The sequence below is a fragment of the Grus americana genome, chromosome 1 (assembly GCF_028858705.1).
Source record: "Grus americana isolate bGruAme1 chromosome 1, bGruAme1.mat, whole genome shotgun sequence".
Taxonomy (NCBI): domain Eukaryota; kingdom Metazoa; phylum Chordata; class Aves; order Gruiformes; family Gruidae; genus Grus; species Grus americana.
Window position 1 is genome coordinate 200,820,787 of NC_072852.1, and position 27,222 is coordinate 200,848,008.

The window sequence follows — 27,222 nt, forward strand, 5'->3', positions numbered from 1 at the left end:
AGGTATCTGATACATGATATTTGAAGTTACAGTCAGCAGTCAACTAGCAATACTTAAAAAAACCCCCATAAACGAATCAAAACCTCCTGCTCCAGACCATTTGTCTAAGACTAACACAGGGTACCTTGTTCATGTTGCTGTGGTTCAAAAGAAACACTAATTATCAAAATGCTTGTGGAAAAACTCCTGTGGTTGAAGGGGTGGTTTTAAACATTACTGAATGTTTCAGCAAATAGGAAGGCTACTCCCCAGTACAGCCAAGGGTTTCCTGTAGCTGAGCTCCTTGGTAAGGACAGATCTCTTCCATCTCTCTGTGGTACCCAGCAAGAAACATCTTCTGAAATAATTCCAGTAGCTCACGTTAATGGGACTGTCTCATAAAACTCTCTCCCCATCGAGGGAAGGGGTTACTACTAGCACCCACAAGGACTAGAAAACCATGTTCTGTACTAACACTCAGGCTCTTCACAAATGTTAACAGCACTCCCTAAAAAGATGCCTGATGTCATCTTGTAACCAAGTGCAAATGTGGGGTTTTTTTTGTTTGTTTTATTTAGCTCCAGTAATAGTTCAGAACATATCTTTCCTTGAAGGGTTTACAGTTTTATATATAAAGTCTTACTAAATCCAAACAGATTTCTCTTTAATCCTGCTAAGTAAGTGTGTTTAACATTTTATCTAATTCATCATAGAATCATAGAATGGTTTGGGTTAGAAGGGACCTTAAAGTTCATCTAGTTCCACCCCCCTGCCATGGGGGCATTGAACAATTCCTTCTTGTTCTACACAGTCTGTTCATCACCTATCCAAACCAATTTTCTCCTTCTCTGTGTGTGACCTGGAGATTCTGAGGAGCTTTGAAAGATGGCCTAAGGAGGTTGGTCTCAACTAAGATGCTGGATGTAGCACCAATGCACCTAGTGCTGGAGCACATACCCCTTGTGTCGGTTCTCCTATCTATCACTCTCCTCAGAGTAGACAAGCTATGAAAGAAAAATAAACAAAAAGCTAGGCAACATCTAAAATGGCAGAAGATGTTTGCGCAGTGAATACGAGTCATGGTTCTTAATAATGGTTTATATCTCAAATAACTCAACTGTTTTGTAGCCCAAGAAACTTGACAGGGAACATGCTCCATCTAGGAAAAAAAAAGACTCTAACAGGAAGAAGTACAGCATTAATATTATATATAAGCAACATATTTGATACAAGCATTTATCTGCTTAGTAGAAAAAGCACAAGATTTTAAATTAAACCCAACCTTTCTGTATTCACCATCCCTCCCCCGTGTGGTAAATGATGACTAAGAGTGTGATCGAAGGTGATTTTTTTGCCCACTAAGAAAGAATTAAAAAATCTGCCATGTGATGATTAGCAGGTAATAATAAGAAAGATGCAGCTGTTGTTTAATCCAAGGAGCTTCTCACAAATACTGAGAGTCTAGAACCATCCTCACGTTAGTCATTTAAGATTTTTTCAAAATTCCAGATGGCTGCATATCTCTAGAAATGGAGTGTCAGCACAATGGATTTCACAAGACTGGTAGTGAACAGGCTCCCAGTATCCTGATAAGAAAACTGAAGAACCTCTGTTTTACAGAAGATACAATAACCTTTTTTGATCTTCTTCCCATTTTCAGGGTCCGTGATGACACACAGATTCATAGATTGGTAGGGGTTGGAAGGGACCTCTAGAGATCATCTAGTCCAAATCCCTGCTAGAGTAGGATCACTTAGGGCATGTTGCACAGGATGACATCCAGGTGGGTTTTGAACATCTCCAGAGAAGGGGACTCCACAACCTCTCTGGGCAGCCTGTTCCAGTGCTTGGTCACCCTCAAAGTGAAGAAGTTTTTCTTCATATTGAGATGGAACTTCCTGTGTTCCAGTTGGTGCTCATTGCCCCTTGTCCTGTCACTGGGCACCATTGAGAAGAGTCTGGCCCCTTCCTCTACACATCCATCCTTTAAATATTTATAAGCATCAATAAGATGCCCTCTCTGTCTTCTCTTCTCCAGGCTAAACAGACCCAGCTCTCTCAGCCTTTCCTCAGAGATACTCCAGTCCAGTAGTTCCCTGTCTTTCTTGAACTGGGGAGCCCAGAACTGAACACAGAACTCCAGATATGGCCTCACCAGGGCAGAGTAGAGGGGGAGGATAACCTCCCTCAACCTGCTGGCCATGCTCTTCTTAATGCACCCCAGGATACCAGTGGCCTTCTTGGCCACAAGCGCATGTTGCTGGCTCATGGAGAGCTTGTTGTCCACCATGACTCTCAGATCCTTCTCCACAGTGCTGCTTCCCAGCAGGTCAACCCCTGCCCTGTACTGGTGCCTGGAGTTTATTCTTCCCTAGGTGCAGGACCCTACACTTGCCCTTGTTGAATTTTGTACGGTTCCTCTCTGCCCAGCTCTCTAGTCTGTCCAGCTCTTGCTGAATGGCAGCACAGCCTTCTGGTGCGTTGGCCACTCCTCCCAGCTTAGTATCATCAGTGAATTTGCTGAGGGTACACTCTGTCCCCTCGTCCAGGTCACTGATGAATATGTTGAATAGGACCGAACCAAGCACTGACCCCTGGGGCACACCACTAGCTACAGGCCTCCAACTAGACTCTGCACTGCCCATCATCACCCTCCGGGCTCTGCCATTCAGTCAGTTCTCCACCCACCCTGCTGACCACTCATCCAACCCATACTTCCTAAGCTTGCTAACAAGGATGTTATGAGAGACAGTATCAAAAGCCTTACTGAAGTCAAGGTAGACAACATCCACTGCTCTCCCTTCATCCACCCAGCTGGTCATGCCATCATAGAAGGCTATCAGATAGGTCAGGCATGAGTTTGCCACACGGCAAACTGATTTTTCATTGCTAGACAACTGGTCAATTCTAAGTTTTGCTACTTTCTTGAAACTCTTTTTGGGGCTTCTATCCCTATCCACAGCGCTGCCAGATGTCTCAATTTATTTCTAAATAGCCCAGTCTTTATTACCTAGCCAATGCTCTTCTCATACCTCAAACACTAGTACAGTGAAAGAGAAAGGCTTCAAGAGAAAGGCTCCACACTGCCTTACGATGAGAGGAGAAGAGCAGCTTTGCAAACGTTTTCTTGCATTAACACGGTATGTTCTAGTAGCAATCAAGCAAATGAAATGTTGTGAAGATCTTTCCAGATATTTGAAAATGCATGTGGCAATCAAAACATGCTTCCATATTCTTTTAGAAGCCATAGCTACAACTCTCAAAATCTTCCCCTCCTTTAAAGGTAGCCACTTTTAAAAACAAAACAAAACAAAAAACCAATCCTCTCTCCCCTCTAAATTCTAAGGGTTTTTTAACCCTGAATTCTCCTCTGCTTCAACTTTAGGGCAAAGGGAGGACAACTCTCCAGCCTTCACACAGAATCAATTAGTCTAATCAAGACATAAATGCCTCTACACCAATTTTTTTTTCTAGATAAACACGTTCCAGGTTAAAATTTTCAAAAGCTGTCTCACTTGTTAATAGTAATGATGAAAAGGGGAACTGTTCCCTTTCTGTCAGGATAATTCCTGTAACCTCAAGCGCAGGCAGTGACTCACCGCAGGTGACGGGCAGACTGGCCAGCCTGGCAGAAACTGCTTACCACAAGAGAGATCACCCAGTGAATCACTAACTTCAAACCTCTCTGCTGCCAATGCTACAAGGGCGTAACAGATTTAAAAAATGGCAACTACATTCTTCAAGAAAAAAGTGACAACGTTAACGGAAAATTTATCAGTTGAGCAGAAAAGGAGGACTTGGAGAGGGCATTGCTTTGTCTTTTTCCTTCTTAAAGATTGCAATGAAGTTACTACACCAAAGATACTTTCTATTTCTATAGTATTTAATTTCTAAAGATTTGTTCATTTGAGCAGTACACTCATGCTGTGCAAAGTGTCAAACAAACCAGCAAAGGAGGAACAGAGCTTACCTGTGATAAGAGCATCAGGTCTCGACTGTTCTTTCCTCCATGCTGGCACAAACACTGTAACATCCTTGTGACCTCTCTCCAAAAACCAGTCTACCGCCAATTTGATTCCTCGGCAAGAAAATACTTCTTTGTTCCCGTGGCTGAAACACACATTAAAATTCTTTATTATATGACTTTGCTTTTCTATGACCATAAACAGAGCACAAGTGAAATGTGGATCTCAAAGGCATGCACTTCACTTGCTCCGTGGCTTCTAAAGGCAACTGGGAGTGAGTCTGAGCTTTGCCCAAATATTGCCATCACTTGCAAAATGGTGTTGTGTACTGAGTCTGCCAAACATTTTTAGCATCTGTACACAGATGCGACAAGTAAGGAAAAATATAAGTAGGGAGTGTTAAAAACCCTCATAGCCCAACCAATAGTACGGGGTACAACAGACACCATAGAGGCTGGATGAGGGAATGCAGGAGGCCTGAAATACCAACATGAAAGAGTGCAAAGCATTTAGGAAATGCAGGCAGATGAATACTGAGCACTGGTGTGCATAGTGGCAGGGAAAGAGACAGCAGATCCTGGCTGCAGGAGCCCTGTGAGGTCCCATCTGAATGGGGAAAGAGAGAGGAGAAGGACTCTGCCCAAGGGGGTGGCAGGCATTCTGCGGGACACATTAGGCAAACTGGAGAGACTGTCCAAAATCAACATGAAAAACGAAGAATTTGCTTAGCACTGCACTTGGGAAGGAGAAATTGTGTATTAAAAAAGCCGTGCAGAGACAGTTCAGCAGAAAGGGATCAGACACAAGCAAAACAAACGATACGTGTCTGTTGTGCAATAACTGTCTGAGGTAAGGCAAGAGACGCAATTATGTCATCTTCTAAAGGCAAATGAGTCTTCAGCCAACTTCTACATCCAGTTTTGGGCACGACATATTACAAAAGACACAGAAGAACCAGGAAGAATCCAAAAGAAAGTGAAACAAGACCTATGGGGAAAGGCTGAAGGAAGTGCATTTAATCTGGAGAAAAAAGGCAGCCTGTGGAGGAACAATCTTCAATATATAGGAAGTAATTAAAATAGAGGACAGCAATCAACCATTGGGTCCATGGAAAAGTTTTGGTAGCAAGGGGGCTGCAGGGGTGCTTCTGTGGGAAGAGGTCACAGGCTGCCCCGTGCCGGACACGCCTGGCTCCGGCCAGCTCCACAATAGAGGAGAAGGGAATGAGAGAACACCAAGGCCAGAGGAGGAGGAGAAAGAGGTGCTCCATGGGGAGCAGGTATACCCCCAGAGCGGCTGCAACCTGTGAGCACAAGAAGAAAAGCAGGAGAGGAATGTTGTGACCCCCACCCCTGGCACCGCTCACTGCCTCTCTGCAGGGACTCAGTGTCACCCGCAGCAATGACAACAGGGAAAAAGGTGTCTGGAGCAAAGTGAGCCTGGGAGAAGGAGAGGATGGACATTCTCCCTCTAAGTATTTTAATGTTTCTCTTTTTTGCTTCCCATTATCTGAATCAGTGATTATTTGTGTTAACTGGCTATAAATTAAATTCCCCAAGTTGAGTCTGTTTGGCATGCAACAATACTCGGTGAGTGATTTCCCTGTCATTATTTTGATCCATGAGTTTTCTTGCTCCTGTTCCTCCTGTTTTCTCCCCCATTCTGCTGGAGTGAGCACCCAGCTGGGTGGGTGCCGGGTGCCAGCCGCAGCCAACTCACAATAGTCCCACTGGGTAAGGACAGAAAAGTCCTTAACTAGCGTAAGGAACAGTGAAGTAGTATGTTACAAAAAGCTTTCTAACTGACCAATGGATCAGTCGGCCCATGGATTTTGGCATCTCCTCACTGGACACTTTGCAGAACAAGCCAGTCTAGGTTCTCCATGCACAGGAGGAGACAAGCAACTTTTGGGAGGTCTCTCCCAAGCCCACAGCTCTATGTAGCAGAAGAAACACAGGGGCATGGCAACAAGCCATTGCCTTTTGCTTGGCTGGCTTCTCATATATAGCAGGTATGCCACAATATACTTTCCAGAAAGGTAAAAGACAATTCTTTCACCGTGGAGTGATTTGTGAAGAGGACAATATGATGATGGATAGCCATAGGTATCCTAAAAGTTCCTCCTACTTGCATGTTTTGAGGTAAATAAAAACACCAAAAAGTTATTTAAAAACTTTTTTTTTTTTTTTGGTAGGACCATTTTAAAATACCTACTATTTCCAGTTGTCTAAAACATAGCACTGCTGTATGTTTCTTGATACTTTGAGGGAGCTTAAGTAATTGTGCAATGGATGAAGTGCTACAATAACAGTGAGAAAAATTCTGAAACAATATTCAGATTCCAGAAGCCTGTGAAGGTGGCATACATGTTCATCTGTGTCTAGGAGTCAAGAGAGAATGAGTCATGGCTAACACCTCTTGCAAAACATCATCCGCAGCAGAGGCTGTGTTGAAGGCCCCAACAAAAAGAAAAAAAGAAAAAAAAAAGAAGGGGGGGAAAAAAGAGCCCACTACCATTACATAGATTTAAGTGAGGAACTGTACCACTTCCTCTTCTAATGATGCTGGAGACAGGACCTGGAAATGTAATCATATACTAAGACATTGCAATTGTTGCCAGCCATAATAATCAAAGTTTGTAGATTTTAGCTGGCACAGGGTACTCCAAGGCTAATTTAAGTCCATCTTCTGTGCCTATAGGGCTGTACTAGGAACAGTGTCAGGAGCAAGACATCTGTCTGTGTATCTCAATATGCTGTTTAGCTATGGTTATAGGCCTCTGCAATAATACATTCCCTGGTTTGTATGATAATATCATGTAATACACTACTACATTGTAATAACACTGTAATAATAAAACACATAGCAATATGGGCATTGTTTTATAATATACAATTATTCTTGTGCTTGTTTGGCTGAAAGAGTAGTATCTTTACGTATTTTATAACTTCCCAGGAATGGGAAACCAAACCACGCACATATGTCACATTTAAAACGCACATGCACAGAAAAAATGACCAACACTATTTCCAGCCATGGCAAGACTAATTACATCTCCCTGCGCCAACACAAAATCAGGACCCTTGGTGTGCATTCAGTACCCAGTGGGCAGCCATAAGGCCTCCTTTGCAAAGCCTGATACAAGAAGTTACTGTTCATCCTATCAGCAGGTCATGTGCAACCATCAGCATATCACAATCCATCTTAAAACAGCCAGGAAGGGCTTGTTCCAGCTACTAAATTCCAGTGAAATCACTGTACTGTTATTACTCTAAACAATCTCCATGGTTTCAAATGGATAAACCCACTTTTCACTCCTGACACTGAACAAGCGTTTTGTTAGACTACATTTTAGTAACAGTATGTTTCTTCCCCTAAGTCTGAGAAATCATTTCTGGAATGAAATCCTGGCCTCTCTGAAAGAAATGGACGTTCCTGCCTATTGCTTTCCATCAGGTTGGAATTCAGGCCACACTTTTAAAGGCAGAGGGAGGACCAGGCAGTTCAGCTCTTGCCTAATACAGACTATTAACATTATTCCACCCAGAACATAAACTTTAAATATACTTAAACTCTACGAAACAGAAATAGGAAACGCATTACAATGTATACTAGCTCTTACACATTGCTGAGCAAGTGGATTTATAGCTCGTATAAATCTTCACATTTTTTTCCGCTCCTTTTCAGACACATGCCTAAGCTGGTATCTGAGTGGATACAAATTCCAAGAAATTTAAATGATAAGTAAGAAACTCTGTGAAAAAGATGTGCAATTAAAATTTGTTCTTTTCTTCTGTTTTGTTGTCATGCAGATTTGATGCTCTCCTTTTTGTGATCTTTGTGCTTCATCAGCTTTATGATACATCATATGGTGAAAAGACTGAAATCATGCTGCTGCTTGACTTTTTTCCTTCTGATTAGTTGTAAAAAAGAGGACAAATGTTTGTATTGCTTTGTCAAGAAACTTTCTTTTAAAAATCTCTTCCCAATTATTAGAAGTATGTGAAAGCTCAGAGCAGTCAGGATGACAGCTGTAGCCCTGAGTAAGACATTGGTGTATACGGCTTTGGTTCTGCTTGCTGGCTATGTTTAACCTACCACTCTTAGTTGAAGGAAGATAAAGTATATTCCTTAAGAAGCATCTATTTGTGTTTCATACCATGCATGAATGATTCTTTTTATCACCACATTTACATTTGGCCTGTTGATAGCTGTGGGTTTATTTTTAAATGAAAAAAACCAGTAGTGTAACACTTCCTGAGCAAAAATCAATCAAGCATTTTCTAGGTTAGAAGAGTTAGCATAAACCGGTAAAACATCTGATGAGAACATTTACATTTTCTCTGTGACCTTCCCAACCCCCAAACTAGATTTTCAAGTGACTGTCTTGAAGAGTTGTGGTATACACTCCTAAACCACTGACTACTTACAATAGCTGCAGGACTTCTGGCGTGCTCTAACACAATATTCAAACCAACACGGAGCTCTCAGAAAAAGCTCTCAGCTTTTGCGAGCTACAGAAAACATACATACTGATGCCAAGAGACATTAGAGCTGAGGTCTACAATAATGTCTGTTGCAATACACATACAGGTTTTTATACAACTGAAATCAGGACACACCGAGATACTTCCCATGTAAAAGCACATTAATTAAAAGCAAGAAGAACAAAACTAAAACACACATCTGCCTGGTAAATTTAGAGAGTTACCAAACTATTTTCTTCTACCGTGTCATAGGAGGAAAACAGTGCTCAGTTCATAGCATAGAGAGGTAAGAATTTCCACCTGGTAGCATCTTAGTGACTCATTAGGCTGGCAGCTTGGTTTTGTCACTAGCCTCATCCCTTTTCTTATTATGTTTTTAAAGCTCTACTAATTTCTTAATCACAGAAATAATTTGTCCAAAAGCATTCCTCAGTAACGCGGGCCCTCTATCAGTCCTGCATTTGTTCCATATATATGTGTGTGTATATATATATTTTGGTGCCGACACGAAGTGGATGGAAGAGTTCCTAAATGGTTTGGGGTTTTTTTTTTGTGGTTTTTTTTTTTTTGTGTGTGGTTTTTTTTTTTCCATTAGCCCATGACAAATTACTCCAATGCTTTGAGGTCTTTGAAGGAAAAAAAGCTTTGGAAGCTGTAACATCTTTCAAAACATCTTTTATCTGTAGGGCTTGCTATGCCAGGGCACTCTATGGAGTACAGCAAGTGTGGTGGCCAGCCAGATATGTACGTGGGTGTCTGACCGAGCAAGAGTCACGCACTCGGCAGTCAGAGGTCAAAAAAGGCAAAGAGAAGTTATACTCAAAGCTGCCAGTGACAAGCTCCTATCCACATGATTGTCACTTGTTGGAAAAATATTTTTATCTATTCCTTAAAGTGATTTCTCAAAATAACCTGAGAAACTAGACAGCCAGTGCCACTGAAAGATGAACGTCTCAATCAAGGTACCAAGATATAATTGCATCTACCAAGCTCAGCAACACACAATCTGAGAAGAAGCTAATGCAGCTAAATTGTTAGTTTGTTAAAACACATATGCAATTAAATTGCCATATGAAAACTACATATGGCATAGATAAGACAATCAAACCATCCTTCGGTTGACACAATTGGCAGTTGTGGAAAAACTTCTACATGGACTCTAAAATACCTGTCTTCAGTGGGAGTGCATTTAGCTAAGAACAAAAACAAAAACCCCACAACTAAACCAGCATCTTCCTCTCACAAATAAAAATTATCTCACATCGCGTTCTCCCTCGTGCAATGAAGTACCATCAAGCACCATTTAAATATACAGGCCAAGGTTTTCCAAAAGAGGAAACCGAAGTACATCACCTCCATGGCCTGGGAACCCGAAGGGTGAAGGTTTCAGAATAATCTAATTGCTCAAAACAAGATCCATTGATTTCAACCTGCAAACGCAGATGGCATGTGATCAAAATACTTCAGATCTTTTGCCTATGTAATTCTGAAAGTGGTTGTCTAAAAACTATGATACAGCAAGTAAAATATCCAATTATTTGCTTATCAGTGTTATCTTCATGTAGCACTCTCTAAAGCAGAGCAAACTTCTTTTTTGCCTATATGTTTTTAACATAAAGTTTTATATACGATTATGTAAAATTTGAAACTCATTCTTTTTGCTGTTAGCAAAAAAAAGTCTGAAGGCACCCAGAGTAGCCAGGGAAAACTAAAAATATGGAACAGAAGCAAATGAATAAAATAGTTAAAGTTTTCCCACTGTTTTTGTAACTAACAACTCTGTTCCTTACTCCTTACTTCTTGGTGGGAAAAGCCCGACTTTGATTCCCGCAAAGAGAGAATCACAGCAATAACCAATTTTAAGCAATTTTCAACATCCCAACCTTACCCTTGAAAAGGACAAGCAAAGGAAAAGGACCATGCAAATACGCTGCAGCACATTTCTCTCTTCAGAAGGAACTCCCTCTCTCAACCTCAGCAGTAAATTGAAGTCTTAAAATGAAGGGGCCACAGAGAACCCCAAAACCTTGCTTCTGCTGCCTCATGGAGAAACAGGACCTTCTCCCCTGTGCTCCAGACTGTGGAGGCTCAGCTGAGGAAGCATGAAGAGCAGGTCCAGGAACACAATGGAGGACAGGTGTAGGGCTGAAGAGCTGACGATCTGCTGTTGTTATATGGGCAGAGATCACCTTCTTTTGCTTACCTCAGCTATGTAAAGGGAAAATTTAGGGTAGCTTAAACCTCATCACACAGGGATAAAGAACTAGTATTGACTGGAATGTGTTACCTGTCTAATATCTATGCTGTGCACCTTACACTAAATAAGGCCTTGAGTGCGTTTTTATGTCAATGGACAAATACCTTTCTTAGCTCATGTGGACTAAGGTTCTAAAGGAAGACTTCGCATTACAACATCATCATCTACATGCCAAAAAACCCCCTAAACCCACCTTATGTAACAGGGTTAGAGCTATGCAGTTCTCTGGAAAGCCAAGATAGGTCACTACTCGAGTATGGCACTACTTAATCCCAGGTCCTATCCCTTAGTCCAGCCTCACTCTCAGCTGTGGGAAGTGTCTACCAAGAGCTCCACAGCAGCTCAAGAGAATTATCTAATTTGCTGTTTAGCTCTGATTTTAAGTTTACACATGCACACACAGATGCACAGAAAAAACAGACCCATCTGTAAGAGCTTTCTAACAAACGACTTGGTGTGTGTTAGGCTTAAATGCATAGTTATCTTTCCTCTTCTGGAATAGGATTGTCAACACCATGAAAGCTAGAATAATGAAAGAACAAGACCACATTTGAAGCATCCCACAGAAACCAAATGGCAATTCTTCAAGTTACAGCCTGTAAAAGCCACCTTTCTGCTATTCAATTGAAAGAGGGGGTTTGCTTTGTTTTTAAAACTTCAACCAATTCATATTCTTTAGCCAATATTGGAGCTTTAAACTTGAAATACACAAGATGCATCTGATCAACTGTTTTCAATTTAAGGCAGGAATGACAAGCAATGCCACCTTAAAGTATAAGAAAAGCTTTCCAAGCATTACCAAAAGGCAAAAAATTTGAGAGATTTTTTTTTTTTTTTTTTTTAAAAACCCTACAGCTTGCTAAAGCAGTTTGTCTGGAACAGGAGCAGTCACCAGACTAGACCAGCATACATACTGGCTCTGGCTGGCCAGAGTAAGTTATTCTGGCCCAAGCCTTGGTCTGTGCCGCCCTCAAGGAACACAAATCCACCTGTCATCACTTGACTAGATGCAACCGGTTACACAAACACGAACATCCAGTCACATAATCGGATACATCCTTCCTCCCTTGTGTAAGACCTAGCTGTTCTCCCAACCACAAAAACATCAGGTTTCATTTGTAGGTCTAATGGAAAAATAATCCTTTTTGAATTAGGAAGATGGATCAACTCATTTCACAGCCACGCAGTCACTAGATGAGATGCAGGTAGGAAAGCATCCCTGGCACTGAGACAGAGGTGAGGCTGAAAGCAAGTTGCTCTGTACCACTCATTTTGTGAAACTGCATCCTTAATTAGTCATGCAATGGAGTGACAGGACAGCATACAGTGTTTGTTCCTTCCCGAAGAGGACAGCTGTCTCATCCTACTTGTATTATTGGACATCACTCACCTCAACCTTCTCCACAAAACTTCCCCCCTCCCCCTCCCATCAAATACATTCCTTAAAGGAAAATTAGCAGTTCTTATCTAGAATAATTCTAATAGTAAATGGTGTCATCAAGTATGTGTATTATGACAACATGGGAGTAAGAATATGGATCACAGTCTACCCATTTCTGTGAGAACATATGAGAGAGCTCCCAAGAACATCTCAAAAGACTATCTGCAGTCTTGCTTAAGGCACAGGGCAATTTCCCATTAGCAACTCCAAAGTGAGCTCGTTGGCCACAGCCTGGAAATGCAGAGAGGAATGAAAAGAACAGACCGTGCCAATTTATAGGTTAGTTACTCATAACAGGATCCTGGACATTTAGACACAGAAATTTCAACAAGATTGTCTGAACTGCAGGTGAATTCCTGTTTCTCCCTCACTGCTTTGAACATTACTCTTTTACATTAAGAGCTGAAATCTTTCCTTTTAAAGTACTTATTTGCTATTACCTATTTTCTTGAAGGGGAAAGGACAGATCCTGCTGGTAAACAACGGGTTGCACAGCTGGTGTCAGCAACAGGGACTCATCTTTTACAAACATGGGACTGTCTTCCATAATCAGGGACTGATTTCTAGGAAAAGGTGGGATCCACTTGACCAAGTAGAACAAAAGCAACGTCACCACTGGATAACCAAAAGCAGAGCAAAGTGTCTTTGCTAACAGGCTGGCCAACATGGCAAGGCATGAGCAATCCAGGAAGTTTCTGGAGTGCATTGATGATAACTTCTTAACATTGGTGACTGAGGACCCACCAAGGGAACCTGCTGGACCTCATACTTAGAAACAAGGAAAAACTGGTCAGAGGTGTGAAGGTCAGGGGCAGCCTTGGCTGCAGTGACCATGAGTGGTGGAATTCAGGATCCTGTGAAGAAAGAGCAAAGCAAAAAGCAGACTTCAGGAGAGCAGACTTTGGGAAGAGTTAATCAGGAGAATCCCATGCAGTATCACCCTGGAGAGAAGAGGGGCCCAGGAGAGGTGGCTGATTTTCAAGGATCACCTCCGCCAAGCTCAAGATTGGTCCACCCTGATGTTCAGGAAGTTGGGCAAAGGTGACTAGACAAGACTTTCCCTCAGCAGAGCTTAGGGAACACTGAAATGGGACATTCCCAAGCCACTGAGCCCTGATGGGATGCACTCAAGCGTGTTGAGGGAGCTGGCTGATGACATTGCAAAGGCACTCTTGGTAATCTTCGAAAGGTTGCGGTGATTGGGGATGTTACTAAGGACTAGAAGAGAGCAAATATCCCTTCTATCTTCAAGGAAGGCAAAAAAGTATAATTCAGGGAACTACAGACTGTTCAGCCTCACCTTGATCCCTTCAAAAGTGATGGAGCAAATCCTCCTGCAAGCCCTTTCCTAACAAATTACATAGATTGGATAAAGGTGATTGGGAACACTCAGCATGGATTTATGAAGGGGAGATACACTTGACCAACCTCATAGTGAGATAGTGGGATGACTGGTTTAGTGGATTAAGAGAGCAGCAGATGCTGTTTATTACTGCTTTAACAAAGCTTTTGACACTGTCTTATCCTCACTGACAAATTAATGAAGTTTGGGCAAGATAAGGGGACAGAGAGGTAGACTGAAATGTGGCTGAACTGCTGCACTCAAAGGGTTATGATTAATGACGTAAAATCCAGCTGGAGGACAGTCAGTATTGGTATACCCCAGGGACTAATACCAGGGCAAGCATTGTTTAGCATCTTCGTTAATGACCTAGATAATGGGACAGAGTGCACCCTCAGCAAATTTGCAGAGGATGCATAACTGGGAGGAGTACACCAGATGGGTGGACTGCCATTCAGAGGGACCCTGTCAGGGTAGAGAAATGGGCCAACAGGTACCTCAGCAAGTTCAACAGAGGGAAATACCAGTCCTGCACCTGGGGAGGACTAACAGCAGGCATCAGTACAGGCTGGGGGCCAACCAATTGGAAAGCAACTCTGGAGAAGGACTTTGGGTTTCTGGTGAACACCAAGCTGACCATGAGCCATCAATGTGCATTTGCAGCACAGAAGACCAACAGGAAAAGTGCTGCCAGCAAGTCGAGGGAGGTGATCCTTCCCATCTACTCATCCTTGGTGAGACACATCTGGAGTTCTGGGTTCAGTTCTCCCCAGTATAACTAAGATATGAACATACTGGAGAGAGTCCAGTGAAGGACAAAGTTAGTCAAGGGACTGGAGCACCTGTCATAAGAGGAAAGGCCGAGAGAGCTGGGACTGGAGAAGAGAAGGCTCAGGGGGAATCTTATCCATGTGTATAAACACCTGATGGGAGGGAATAAAGAGGACAGAAACTGACTTCTCACTGGTGTCTAACCACATAACAAGAGGCAATGGGGACAAATTGGAATACAAGAAGCGTTGTTTAAACATAAAAAAAAAAAAAAAACTTTCTTACAGTGAGGGCATTCAAACACTGGCCCAGAGAATATGTCGAATCTCCATTCTTGGAGACATTCGAAACCCAACTTGACATGGCCTTGAATTGACATTGCTCTGTGCAGGGGATTGGACTAGAAGATCTCCAGAGGTCCCTTCCAAACTGAATGACTCTGTGATTAAATTTGGTAGAAAACAAGCAAAGACCTGTTAATTTGATTCTTGGATACAGAAAGACTCTTATATTAATAGATTTAATCTGTTTTAAGGCCCTATAGCATGCACAGCATGCATTCATATTTGGCTCATTTTATGTAGGCAGTCAAGAAAGAAAATTGAGCATAGGAAGGCAGGTCCTAAATATTTATGCTAATAGCTGAATAAACATTAAGGAAAAGTGACTGATCTGGAGCTACTTCTGGAATGTGTTCAGTGCAGTTTGTGGGAGAAGTTGAGCATAAGTCCACCCACCAAGTCTGAGCTGTGCTAACTAGCTAACACACAACTGTTTCAGATTTATGTGAAATACAATCCAAATCCATTTTAGAAGTCTCTGGATAACTTCTTGGTTGAGTACCAGAATACTGTTTGTTCAACTGGGCACACTTCCTTTACAGCTCAAGTTGAACAAAAATATTAGGAATGACACATCAGGTAGACAGAACTCACTGGAATACCCCATTTACAATATGGGCTAACACATCTACTTAAATAAAAAAACCCTATCATATTGGCATAAATAAGAGCTGTATTTAAATTTCATTTAAAAAAGCCTCATTTAAAGGTAATTGACTTGATTAGGAGCTAAAAAACCCTGGGCACTTAGCCCAGAAATGTCTTGCATGAACTTTTATTACTAAGCTAATGAAAACCACATCAAGTTGTCAGAAGACTAAAATTGACCTTCTAAACCATGGTGCTAGTAATCAGATAATCCTTATGAGTTACCCAATTAGTTACTAATAAATTTGTCATTTAATAATTTAAATAGCCATAAACCCCTGATCTCTCAGCACATATCTCTGCCATTTCCTTCTTTCTCTAATCACTGATGAAGCGTGAACCTCTCGCCTCCCCACAGACAAGTTTCTTGCACCTTGATGACTGGGGTAAGGATGGGTGAATGCTGTAGGTAAATGTGTTATCTGTGGGCAGGTTAAGTGAAAGTCTAAAGCGCAGCAACCTCAGGAATTAATGGCAATAAAACCTAACTCCAACTCTGAAAACAGACCAATTTTACAGACAGACCAATTACCACAGAATAGCCTACCAAAGAGAAGTATCCCTTAAGCCACATAATTCTAAATAACTACTTTATAATCTTAAGGAATCTTACATTTGCTTTAACCTCCTGCATGTAACTGGATACAGCAATTGCCCACAGTAATGGTGCCTACCAAAAATTAAGTACTGGAGTGGCAGTGGGAAGGAGAGATTTGATAGCTGCTTACAACAGGAGACTGGCATTAACCTGTGGTTGTTCTAACAGTGAGTACAAACCACTGGACTCTTACAGACCTCTAGCCTGATTACAAGACTGGCATATTGTGTGGTCGACAAAGATGCTTGTGAGAGAACCTACATACAGTTTTAGGCAATTATACCAAACATCTTGCTTGAACAGGACAAGGTCATTCTGTTTCCATTTAAATATAAAAGTAAAAGCTTCATGGTCACATACCTCATTGCAACATTGCTGCCATCGATAACTATTGGCCTCAGGTTGTCACCATCCTCTGTCACATCCTCCTGCAGTGGAGACTCTGACCTCTGAGACTCTATGGAAGACGCTTCACGCATTACACTAGTGTTAGCATTAGTTACAGTCTGATCAGGCTCAGTTTTATTCCCAAGCTTGACAAGTTCTCCCAAAATATCATTTATTAAAGCATCAGTACCAAGTTTATTTAGTACAAGTTGAACCTGCTCTTCAGAGTAACCCAACTTAAGTGCAAACTCCAGTTTGGTTTGATATTCTTTCACCACATCAGGGGGCTTTTTGACTTCCTTAGGTACTATCTGAGCCTCTTCTATCCTAAAGTCTTGCAAGATTTCATTTCTTTTTAGTATATGAGGCTCTAAGCAAGGAGATCGGCACAGCTGTCGGTGAGTCTTAGGCAATAAATGTGATTCTGGTGCAGAATTATTCAGTCTCTCTGAATCATTATCAGAATTTGTGCTTTCTTCAGAGTCACAGCTGGAGCTTCCAGAAGTCTCTTCAGATGCCTCTTTGTCTACATCTTCTTTCCTAGAATTAACCTTATCCATCGTTGGCTTCTCCGCCATTGACCAAGGTACAATTGCATTTATTTGTGTGCCAGTGCTCCCCACATAGAGGTGGCCTAAGTCATGCCCCAGATGATCCTTCAAGCCCATGAAGCTGCTGCATGTACTTGACTCCACTTTGCTGTTTTTCTTGTATTCCTGAATATGAAGTGTTCCGTATTCCTAAAGAGAGAACAAAAAATGTTGCAACTGGTTACACATATTACTTATTTTGTATTTTCTTGCTGCTTCCTCAGAACTGCATATATTCTCTCCCAGCAAAGAAATACAACTTTTATTTTAAACATGGAAAACTTCTTTTGGGAAAAACTTTTCCTAATGAACATCCATAGCTAAGCAGATAAACAACTGATCATCTGTTTTCTGAGTGTATGAAATGCTCTTACTTAAACATTTCTAGAAATGGGTTTATGAAAGAATAGGAAACCAAACACTGCACGTTTACCTACTGGAATGCAGAGACAGAACTCTTGTCACGATTTAAAGGAACTGAGATTTCTTCCAGCTTAAGATAGTATTGTAACAACGAAATCAGCACAGTACTACATTATCTGGCTTATTAGGCAAATATAAGACATCATAAACCATAAAATGAATTAGTAATGGAAAACATTAAATAAAAAATTATTGGCCCTAAAAGACACTATCAGTTCAAATGAATATACTCAAACTATTTCTGAATTCCCTTATAAAGTGATAATTAAGTCAAGAAAGATTAATTACTCTCAACAGAGTGCTGCATTACTAACACACACAGCATTTAGAGACACTGATTGATCTAATGGCCAATAAAGCCAATGGAAGTCTTTGCACTGATTGCAACAGACCATTCATCAAGCCAACAAGGCAACAAAATTAAAAGCTGATTTCAATTCTGGACTAGACTTGTGTAAGCCTTTTGCTGAATCAAAACTAAATATATGGATAGAAGTCCTGGAGGAATAGGGGAGGAAGAAAAGTTGCAGTTTTCTGGACTTCATACACTTGCCACATCAGTTTTTCTGGAGGAATTTTGCGTAACAGTAGTTATACAGGAGTTAGCTACCCATTTCGTCACAAGGATTATTTCCACAATCTGCATATAAAGGCAGATTGCTACCTCTCCCTTATTTTGTTCTTTTCAACAAGAGTATTTGCTAACTGCTTCAATAAAGAAAGTAAAAGATAGATTATTTCTCATAGATAAAAATCGACCATATGGACCAATTGTACTGCAAGGTTACCATGAAAAAGAAGAATTTACATTAAGGGAAGACCATGAAACAAAGAGTTCTTTCACACTTCCATCTTGCAAGGCAGAATATAAAAGCAAGATATAGAGGCAAATGACTTCACTTGAACTTGACAGATACATTACAGACACAAATTTCATCAAAGAGAAATTCTTATATACTGAGAAAAAGCATTATGTCAAACAGAATCTCTTGATCTATACTAGCACAGATTACAGGTATGTGTCATGAACAGCCAAAATCTCTGTCAGCAAATACATTAACTCTCCCATCCTCTTACAGGTTAGCATTTAAGAATGACCTAGTATTTTTAAAATATGGTGTACTTTCCTCCTCTTGGGATAAAGATCCGAGAGTGCACACAAGCGAAATTCATCTAGGTTTAAGACTAGAGAGAATCAAGTCAAAAATCCAATCCGAGGTTCGGTACAAGCAGACTCTACAGGCGCCGAGTGCCAAGATAGCACCACTGTGGTGGAGCTTTTTGGTTACGGAGCACAAAAACGTACTTTACTAACCTTTTCTAGTTAAAATAAATAAATAAATCTATCATCAGTGTTTTCATCTCCAACACCGTAATCCAGGCAAGACTGATAGGAAAGAAAACACTCTAAAGTTTTATTTAGATCTGATCTTCTTAGAAGGCACTAGGGCTGTAATAGTCTCAAGCAGTGTATCAAGGAATATTACTTTGTCTTCACTCGAAGCTTTAGGATTTCAAGCAACACCACAGATTAAACACAATGAGAATTTAGGAAATGAATCTTTTCACACAGTGATTTATTAACTAACGTAATGCACTCGATGGCACAGCGCTAGTAACAAATCACAACAATATCCCAATAAAAGGATACAGTTAAAATACCCAACACCATGGCCTTCACTGAATTGACACCAAAAAAGAAAAAAAAAAAATCTCAAACAAGAAACCCCTATTGGAAGCAAGGCTGCTTAGCAACCAGCCTTTAGTTGCTAGGATGCACTCCTTTAACATACCATCATGAATACTAGCACGGCAAAAGAATAATTTGGTATGAACAAAAGCCCATGAAAGAGAGCGGGACTTAAGTGCGTCTGGTTTCCCCTCAGAGAACAATGCAGCTGCCAAACCGATCTGGAAGCCCCGACATCATTGTTCCACCAACCCCACAATCTGCTCTGACTCGAGGAAGTCTAGTTAATGGGCAACACTTTTAAGCTGGACTGAAAAGTTGAGCTGGCTCATGTACCACCGCCACAGAATACGGGGAGATAATGGGTCACTGCCTAAATCCATGTACTGTGAAATGTCATTTTAGAACTGAACTAAAAGTAGAGGGAGGAGGTTTTTTTGGAAGGGGGGAGGTTGCATATTAACAGCATGGAATAAACAAAGCTTGAAGAGCACAGATCAGAAAGAGGATTTTTTTTAGTGTTAGTTAAAGTAATACTTAAGTCATTCTCCAGTTGCTTCTTCCTTGAAGTTTAAGTGCTTTACAGCAACTACACTCATAACATCCTCCAGTGAGATTCAAAGAAGTACCTAGCATATGCATGTGTCTGAAGATCAGGCATTATATGAAACATACTTAAGATGATTTGCACATCAACTGCGTATGAAAAATGACCATAAACTGAGCTTTGTCCATTGTTGGGAATGTATACATAATCAGCCTCGCATCTATCTGCTTTAAGTCTCCTGTCAATCTCCATTTCACTCCAATATATAATTGCTTCTTTTGCACAGAACTCTACTGTTTTTCAGAAACTACTGAAAGAAGAAAGTAGTAAGAGCAGCAGCTTGAAAATCTGCCACAGATGGTATACTGACACCATACTATTACTTTTAGATGGTAAATACAATGATGTTTACCCAGTAAATCCAAAGCTAAAGATTTCTAAAATAGTTTTGCATAAGCAGTACGCTATTTCTGGCATTTGGTCTAAACCCTGCATACAAACTATTTATTTTCAGACAAATTTTTACAATGTCTGTGAACTTTGTACACCATATTCATGGTCAGCAGCATCTCTTAGAAATGCTAGACTTTGGAGCTCCCAAAATGATGTCTTTTACAAGATTTATTGATTAGACCATAAAAATCAGGTGTCACTGCTGAATGCTGCTGGAATTGATTATTTTACCTTGATTTGGTTAGCGAAGAGCAACATGCCAGCCAGTCTATTTGAACGAATTTGTATTCCAAATAAACAGTAGTGTACCTATAAATAGGACAATGAAGCTCATGAAAACCAGAAAAGGTCACATTTATCCAAGGAGTAACATCAGATAAGAACAACTCCTTGCACACTTTATTTACAAGGAACTGTCATTACACACATATAGTTTTAAAGTATGCTTACAGATACAATGCGATACAGATAAGAAAAATATCTGCTACAAATTCTGACTCAACTGAGAGCCAAACAAACAAAAATCAACCAAAAAATTCTTGTCAAGAAAGTCTTCAACTTTTGGTTAAGCTCACCACAGCTGAATAACAGAATTTGTATTTGTGACAAAGTTAATAAAATGGTTAACTCCCAATCTAGACATATTTATGCAACATAAGTTTTAAACTATACCTTGTTTAAAACTACAGTATTGCATACTAGGTTCACTGTTAAAGGCCTAAAATACTTTATTACTGAGTCAAAAACATTTATCAAGTATAACTGTAATAGTCCGGATGAGCACTGTGCTCCTACATTGCAGAAGTGTAATCTTTTCCCTTTTCTTAGAAGTCACCACTATTTTCCACTAGCCATTAACAATAATCAGCCCATTAATTCACCTTCACACAAAACAGAAATATTTCTCAAAGGGATGCGGGCAAGTAGATCATCTATCTTCTAATGTGTATTCAGAATATTTTCCACTTACAATTGAGCATAAGAAAAGCAATTTAATGCAAATTTAGTTCACAGAGGAAAATAACAAGGAGTAAACTAGTGTGTCATGTGGCGCAGTGTAACAGAATTTGTGTCTCAAAAGACCATCAAAAGTTTCTGAAGATACGTTGTACAGTGAAATAGTTCAGCGTGTTTTCACACAGGCAGACTTTTTCTAAGTCTTCTAAACATAAAATGGAAAATATTGAAATCACCGTTTGTTGAAGCACTGTCATTACTTGTCACAAACAGAAGTGCAGAGCTGATCAGAAAAGAAAAAAAATGAATCTATCAGTTATCCAAATAATAAACATACTGCAACAATGCAAATAAAATAATGAATATGTAATAAATACCTACTGCTGTAGTTTCTATGTATTTAATTACCATTGTATTTCAATGAGTGCTGTTGTCTGCATCATTCTACCCAACAAAGGAAGGATGTCCCATTGAACAGATTGGTTAATGCTCTGGGGCAACAGATGTCTACTGGAACTGCAGGAGACCAGCAACTGGTGGCCTGCCCATCTTCTGAAAACTTTCAATAGACTCATGCATATGTTCACACAATAGGGCATGTGGTAGAAATGCAAACCTCTTTTTAACCCTTTTATATGCTCTCATTCCCTCCCAATTGATATATGAAGGTCTTTGTTTTGTTTTTTTCTTTACAGGATCCTTGGAACACAGACTCATGGAGTATACAGTGTTTGTTCTTCAGCCTAACATCTGAACTCAAAACATAAAACAAAACAGATTAGAAACTTTATAAAAATAGCCAGGCTAGATCTGACACATGAATAGCTCTCAGAGCACAAAACTTTTGATTGGAACATGTTCCCACCTAAGAGCATCCTAACGCTCTATCTTGCAGTACAGTATCTTCAGATAGCCCACAATGGAGCTCTTCCTATTTTCACAAACACAGGAAATTTCATCCATTGTAAGGTATAATGGAAAAGTAGTTTGATTATTTTTTTTTCCTTAAAAGCTTTTTCTACCGGTCACAAATTAAAGTAAATAATAGCTTATTTGCAAAAAAGGGTAAATACCTGTAACTTAAAGTTGAAACCTCCCCTTCCCCCCAAGGGACGCTAGAGGAGAAATTGTTCTGTTGATGGCTACTGCCTACCATTTTCAAATTCTGGGAAATACATCATTACCAATGCTTTTGAAAGTTCCTGAATAGAATGCACTGGGTGAGATCATTGCTCTTTCATATACTTAGTCTTCAGACATAACTGGTTTTTCTTTCCCTTTTTTTCCAAGAGACACCCAAAGTGTGCAAATCTCAGCTGACACACATGCTAGCTACGTTGTTCAAATGCAAACTGATATGCCGAAACACCAGAAAGGTGAAACGTCCCATTTCTGCAGAGAGAAGCCCATATACTTACGTTCGCTGGAAAACACACAGACATTGGTTTCTTGTAGCTGTTCCAGAAGCAACTCCTTAACACGATTTCAGCTGCAGACTTCAGGCAAGCAAGCAGAACAATGAATGGACGAACAGATGGACCCGCGATGTCTTTGCTTAACCTATTACTGAGCGGACGCGGAGCCAATCACAACCCACAGAGCTCACAATTAGTTGGCCGGGCAGATGCAAGGCAACCTCCCCACCCTGCATCAGGTTCGGAGGTTTCTAAGATAAGCAAGTTGATGTCATTCTCAGGGTCTGCCCCGGGCAGCATGTGTATTAACGAGGGGTGTGCAGCAACAATAGGCCATACAAAAGAGACTAGCAGGCAGCTGCTGTATGAGAGCCAGAGTCATTAGGGAGCAGGCTGCCAACAAGAAACACCTGGCTTGGGCAGACTTCAGCTTCTCCTCATTGTTTCTAATTCATGAAACAAAGAAAGGAATTATTTTTAAGGAGTAAAAGTTGTGAGTTCCTATTAAAATATATCAGTCTTCAGGAATATAATCCCTTCTATCACGGAAACAAAAAAGCTCTTTGTAAGGAAAAATATTAAAGAGAAATAAATCTAGCAGTAGCTATTTGTATTCTCCTTTTCTTGTTAGCAAAATTTATCATATTGGTACAAAATGCAAGGAGGTATGAAAGGAGCTCACACTAAACATTGAAATGTATTCAGAAACTGCTTTCTGAATTTCCTGACACTTTTGTACATGTCATTAAATGTAATAAACTTGCATTTACACATGACTCTAACAGAGTACTTGTGGGTTTCAATGGAAGGTGAAACTGATTAAACTAAACCCATGTAATATTAGTATGTGGAATAATGGTTATTTTTAAGCAGTGCATTGAAACATTAGGGTACTTGATAGAAAGGAACTATGAACCACTCTTTTGTTCTGGAGTCACTCGTATTTGTTTGCAACAGAACTTCTTTCCCTTTTATTTCCCAGATCTGTTCTAGATGCCAAGATCTTCCTGTCTCTTCGCAACTATGAAATATTTGAATAAAAGTCAGGAGCTAGGCCATAGCAAGCTTTTTATTGTTTGTATTTTTATTCAAGTAAGCCATGCAAACTCCAGTCCACCCCTCCCCTCACTGCCCAACACTTCCAATACCACCAAGCCCTACAACACACATATTTAGCGACGTACATAGCAAGGTTTGATGTTTGATCAAAAAAAAAAAGGTGGAGCAATGTGGACTTTCAAATAAAAAGTTGCCATTGCTGGTAACTTCAGTGAAGACAGCCCAGCACAAAGAAGGAGGAGATTCTACATTTGCAAATGTTTATCTGAATGACTACTAGAAAAGCAGATTTACTGAACTTCAGCATCATTACATGACTAAAAGCAATACTGAGAACCACAGAGGTGCCTGGGAGGGCAGGCGATCTGCTGGGAAACATCTACAGTGATTTAAAATAAGGAAAGAATGAGATTAGGTTTGTTAGAACTGTTTTGAGTAATTTCCCAAGCTTTATATGGATATTAAAGTGATTCAAGACAGTAAATGAAATCACACACCATCATGCTATTACATTGATGTATTTATCATGTGCCCAGATAGTAAGCTGCAAAGCAGAAACCCCAACTATAGTTTCTCTGCACTGCCCATTAAACACTCCTAAGAACAACTACTAACACCAGTATTTTGGAGCTTTTAAGTTGGAGGCAGGAGGAGACTCCTCACTAATTTCTGCCACTGTGAACACAAAGAGTGAGAGAAAGCTACCCACAAGCACAGTGGGACGCCTGATGTCCAGCACTGGATTAAGCCTCTTTGCAAACAGCAAATAAAAGCAGTGATCTGAAAAAGCTAATCAGTCCCTGCTGTGGTATTTAGACTACCTCAGTTGCCAGTATTGGATAATATTAAGCATATTAAAACTTCTGTAGGCAAAATAAGAAGCCAGTCCAGCTCACCCATGTCCAAGAACTGCCCTTAAATGCAAGCAGGATTGCTTGGCTAGTCATTAGTTGAATATCTCCCTGATTAGAGCCAGGCACTTCTTTTGCAATAACAGCAATGCTTATTTTGGCAGAGGACACGTGTAACACCCTTTAGGTACATCTGTAACAAATTGAGAACTCCGTAGCACAGAAGCGGTTTACTTAGGGCTCTACTAGCACAACTAGGGCAAGCTTAAAATTCTGCCTTAAAAATATGGTTATAAGAAGTTGACTTTCGAAAACCTGCACCCTCAATGTCTTCTACAGTAACAGTAAGAATACCTTCCCCACCAAACAACTCTCCATACTCCGGGGGCATGTCTCCAGGGAACAAGGTCTAAACTTTAGTTGCAGATTAATGTTCATGCTGCAGCACTGACTATGACCAAAGTCAGAAGAGATACAATCTGAAGACTTACATTATATTGTTTAATTTACAGAAAATATTCTAGCAAGCTGTAGTTGCATGAATTAAGAAGACATTTTCTAATTCTATGTTGTGCACAATGTCAGTTACTTAAACCAGCTGCCTGTTTTGGAAGCATCGTCTCAGCTCTTCCTTAAAAGAACTCAGGCTGTCCAAGGTTTTACAAGGCGTCAGATTGTCCTACTAAATCGTGCTTGTGATGGCAGAAAAGCATTCGTATTAAGGTTTAACCACAAGGCTTCCTTCTGGGTATGATGAGCTCAACAGAGAAACATTAGTAAGAAACATCCTGGTTCTCCCATCACATCTGTGAGAGGCTATCACAGCATCACTAGAAGGTGCACAGCGCAAAAGGACAAAGCAAGTTCCACTTCTTGTGCTAAAACCTCCAGATCCAATAACCTAACTAGTTCAGCAATCTCCTAGTACCATATCTAAAATACAAAGAGTCAGTAAGTTAAATCCAGTCACCAAAATACAGCAAACATAACTTGCTCTTCAAATTTCTGATCTTGCAAGATCAGTAAGCTATAAACATCTATTTCTGCAGCTCTTAGAGATCGGACATTGTGTACAATGCTCATCAGGTGCCACTTGATGAAAGAGCAGGCCAGCACAAAATGAGGAATGGGCTGGAGGTGATGGGCTCAGGGACTCCATGGTGGAAGGAGATTTCCGAATGGCACACAGCAAGGTGATGGGATGCTGCAGAGACAGTGACCAGGGTGAACCTCTCAGCTGGGTGAGGGATGGGAAGGAGAGCATCCCCTCCGCGCTGCTGCCCAGTTTGGTATGAAAAGCATGCATGGGAGGATCAGAAAGACCAAAGGAGAGAGCGTTGGAGCAGCTGGGAAATTCAGACAGCACAGGCTGAAGATATTAGGGCAATGCTTCTATAAGGAGAAAAAAACCACCGTAACAAAAAAACCCAACCAAATCCACTAGTAGCAGCCAACTCTTGTTGTTTCAAACATTGAAGACAAAGCCGTATTTAAAAAGAAATTATTTTATGCAAGCATACAGAATGGTCATTCTGTAACTCAAGTGGTGCTACAGCAGCAATTAGAAAGACAACTTGTCCCATTAAAGTATTTAATTATCTTTTATTGTAGAACTTTATGCTAAGTCTCCAGTAAACGATGCATTTGCAAGAATACACTGCACAAGTCAAACAATCACATACCATTGCAGTTATGAAATAGAAATGAAGGTTGTATGCTACAGACAAAATTCACTGCTCTGCCACTGCAAAATATCCTACATTTATTGTTGGACTTGAGAGCTGCAAGGGAGATGCTTATCTTTAAAATTATGAGATGGCAATACAACAGATATTCTTCTTTTCCAGTTAGTATGTTAAGAGATGCAAACTATCTTAAGTATTACACTTTGAAAGAAGCTTACTTAGTTTTCAGGAATGGTAAGTGGTGCTCTAGACTGTATCTACACACAGTCATAAAAACAAACAAAACACCACCACCACTCTACAGCCATGCAGAGGAGTGAATTAAATGACCAGTAAAAAGTGCCTAGAATGCAGAAAAACAACTTGATATTATGATAAAGATGAGTAATGCTTTGCCTAGAGAATAAATAGCCTTAAAAAAATATTTAAAAAGGATCAACTGCATTTTCAAATACGCACTTTCAAATGCATTAAAACAAAGCGGCAAAGAGTTCTTTCACTCTTTGAAAGAACACTCAGCTGTCTGTAGTTATCCTTAAAATTTAAAGCAGAGATACATTTTCCAGCAGGCCATCATCTTAGAAGAAGGTTAGGTCTACAGTTTCTAGTATGATCCCATTATATCATCAGCATTGAATGCATGCAAGACTTGAGCAAAACATTGCAACATTCATCATGACATCCTGTAATATGTTTTGAACAGGAAAACCCTAAGTTTTATCATAAGTAGTGATTACTTTTTTGCTGACAAGTACAAGCAGATCCAGTCTTTCCTTGTCTGTGGGTAGACAAAGGCCGTGACCACAAGCTGTTCATCATGAGATGACATGTTGTCCACCTGCAGCTGCACCTAACTGCTCAGTTTGCCTATGTAAGGAGCCCAACAGGTTTGAGCCATACCACCCAACTGCACAGAAAGCAGCATTCTGCAACAGCAAAAACACTGCACCACCCGTCAGTACCACACTGAGAAGTAGCTCCTGAAATGAGATATATTTCTGAAGTGAATACTTCCCTTTTGAAAGCAAATAGTTTTTGTCATGTGACAAAATAAAAACCCACTATGTTCACCTAAGGTTAATGAAAAAGCAGTTGCCTCAGCACCATAACTTCAGATATCCATTGTAGGCATGGATGCTTGAGCAACGCTCCTTCGGCAGTATCGCAGAAACATTGAGGTTGGAAGAGACTTCTTGAGATCTTCTGGTCCAACCCCCCTGCTTAAGCAGGGCCACCTAGAACCAGATGCCCAGGACCTTGTCCAGACAGCTTTTGAGTATCTCCAAGGAGGGAGACTCCAAAACCTCCCTGGGCAACCTGTGCCAGTGCTTGGTCA

General features: G+C 40.5%; 1 protein-coding gene across 5 annotated transcripts in view; it reads right to left on the reverse strand.

The window, feature by feature from the left end:
* The window catches only part of ZC3H12C (zinc finger CCCH-type containing 12C), a 51,392-nt gene that overhangs the window by 9,584 nt on the left and 14,586 nt on the right, over window positions 1–27,222 (reverse strand). For 3 of the 5 annotated variants that reach the window (XM_054803162.1, XM_054803155.1, XM_054803147.1), the window contains 2 exons: window positions 16,190–16,956; window positions 3,950–4,089 (listed from right to left, as the gene is read on the reverse strand). In XM_054803162.1, coding sequence (XP_054659137.1) covers window positions 3,950–4,089; window positions 16,190–16,884 — 835 coding nt within the window. In that variant the 5' untranslated portion in view covers window positions 16,885–16,956. Of the gene's footprint in view, window positions 1–3,949; window positions 4,090–16,189; window positions 16,957–20,150; window positions 20,174–21,112; window positions 21,160–27,222 lie in introns of those variants that run through there. The other 2 variants (XM_054803138.1, XM_054803171.1) reach the window with 2 other exon arrangements.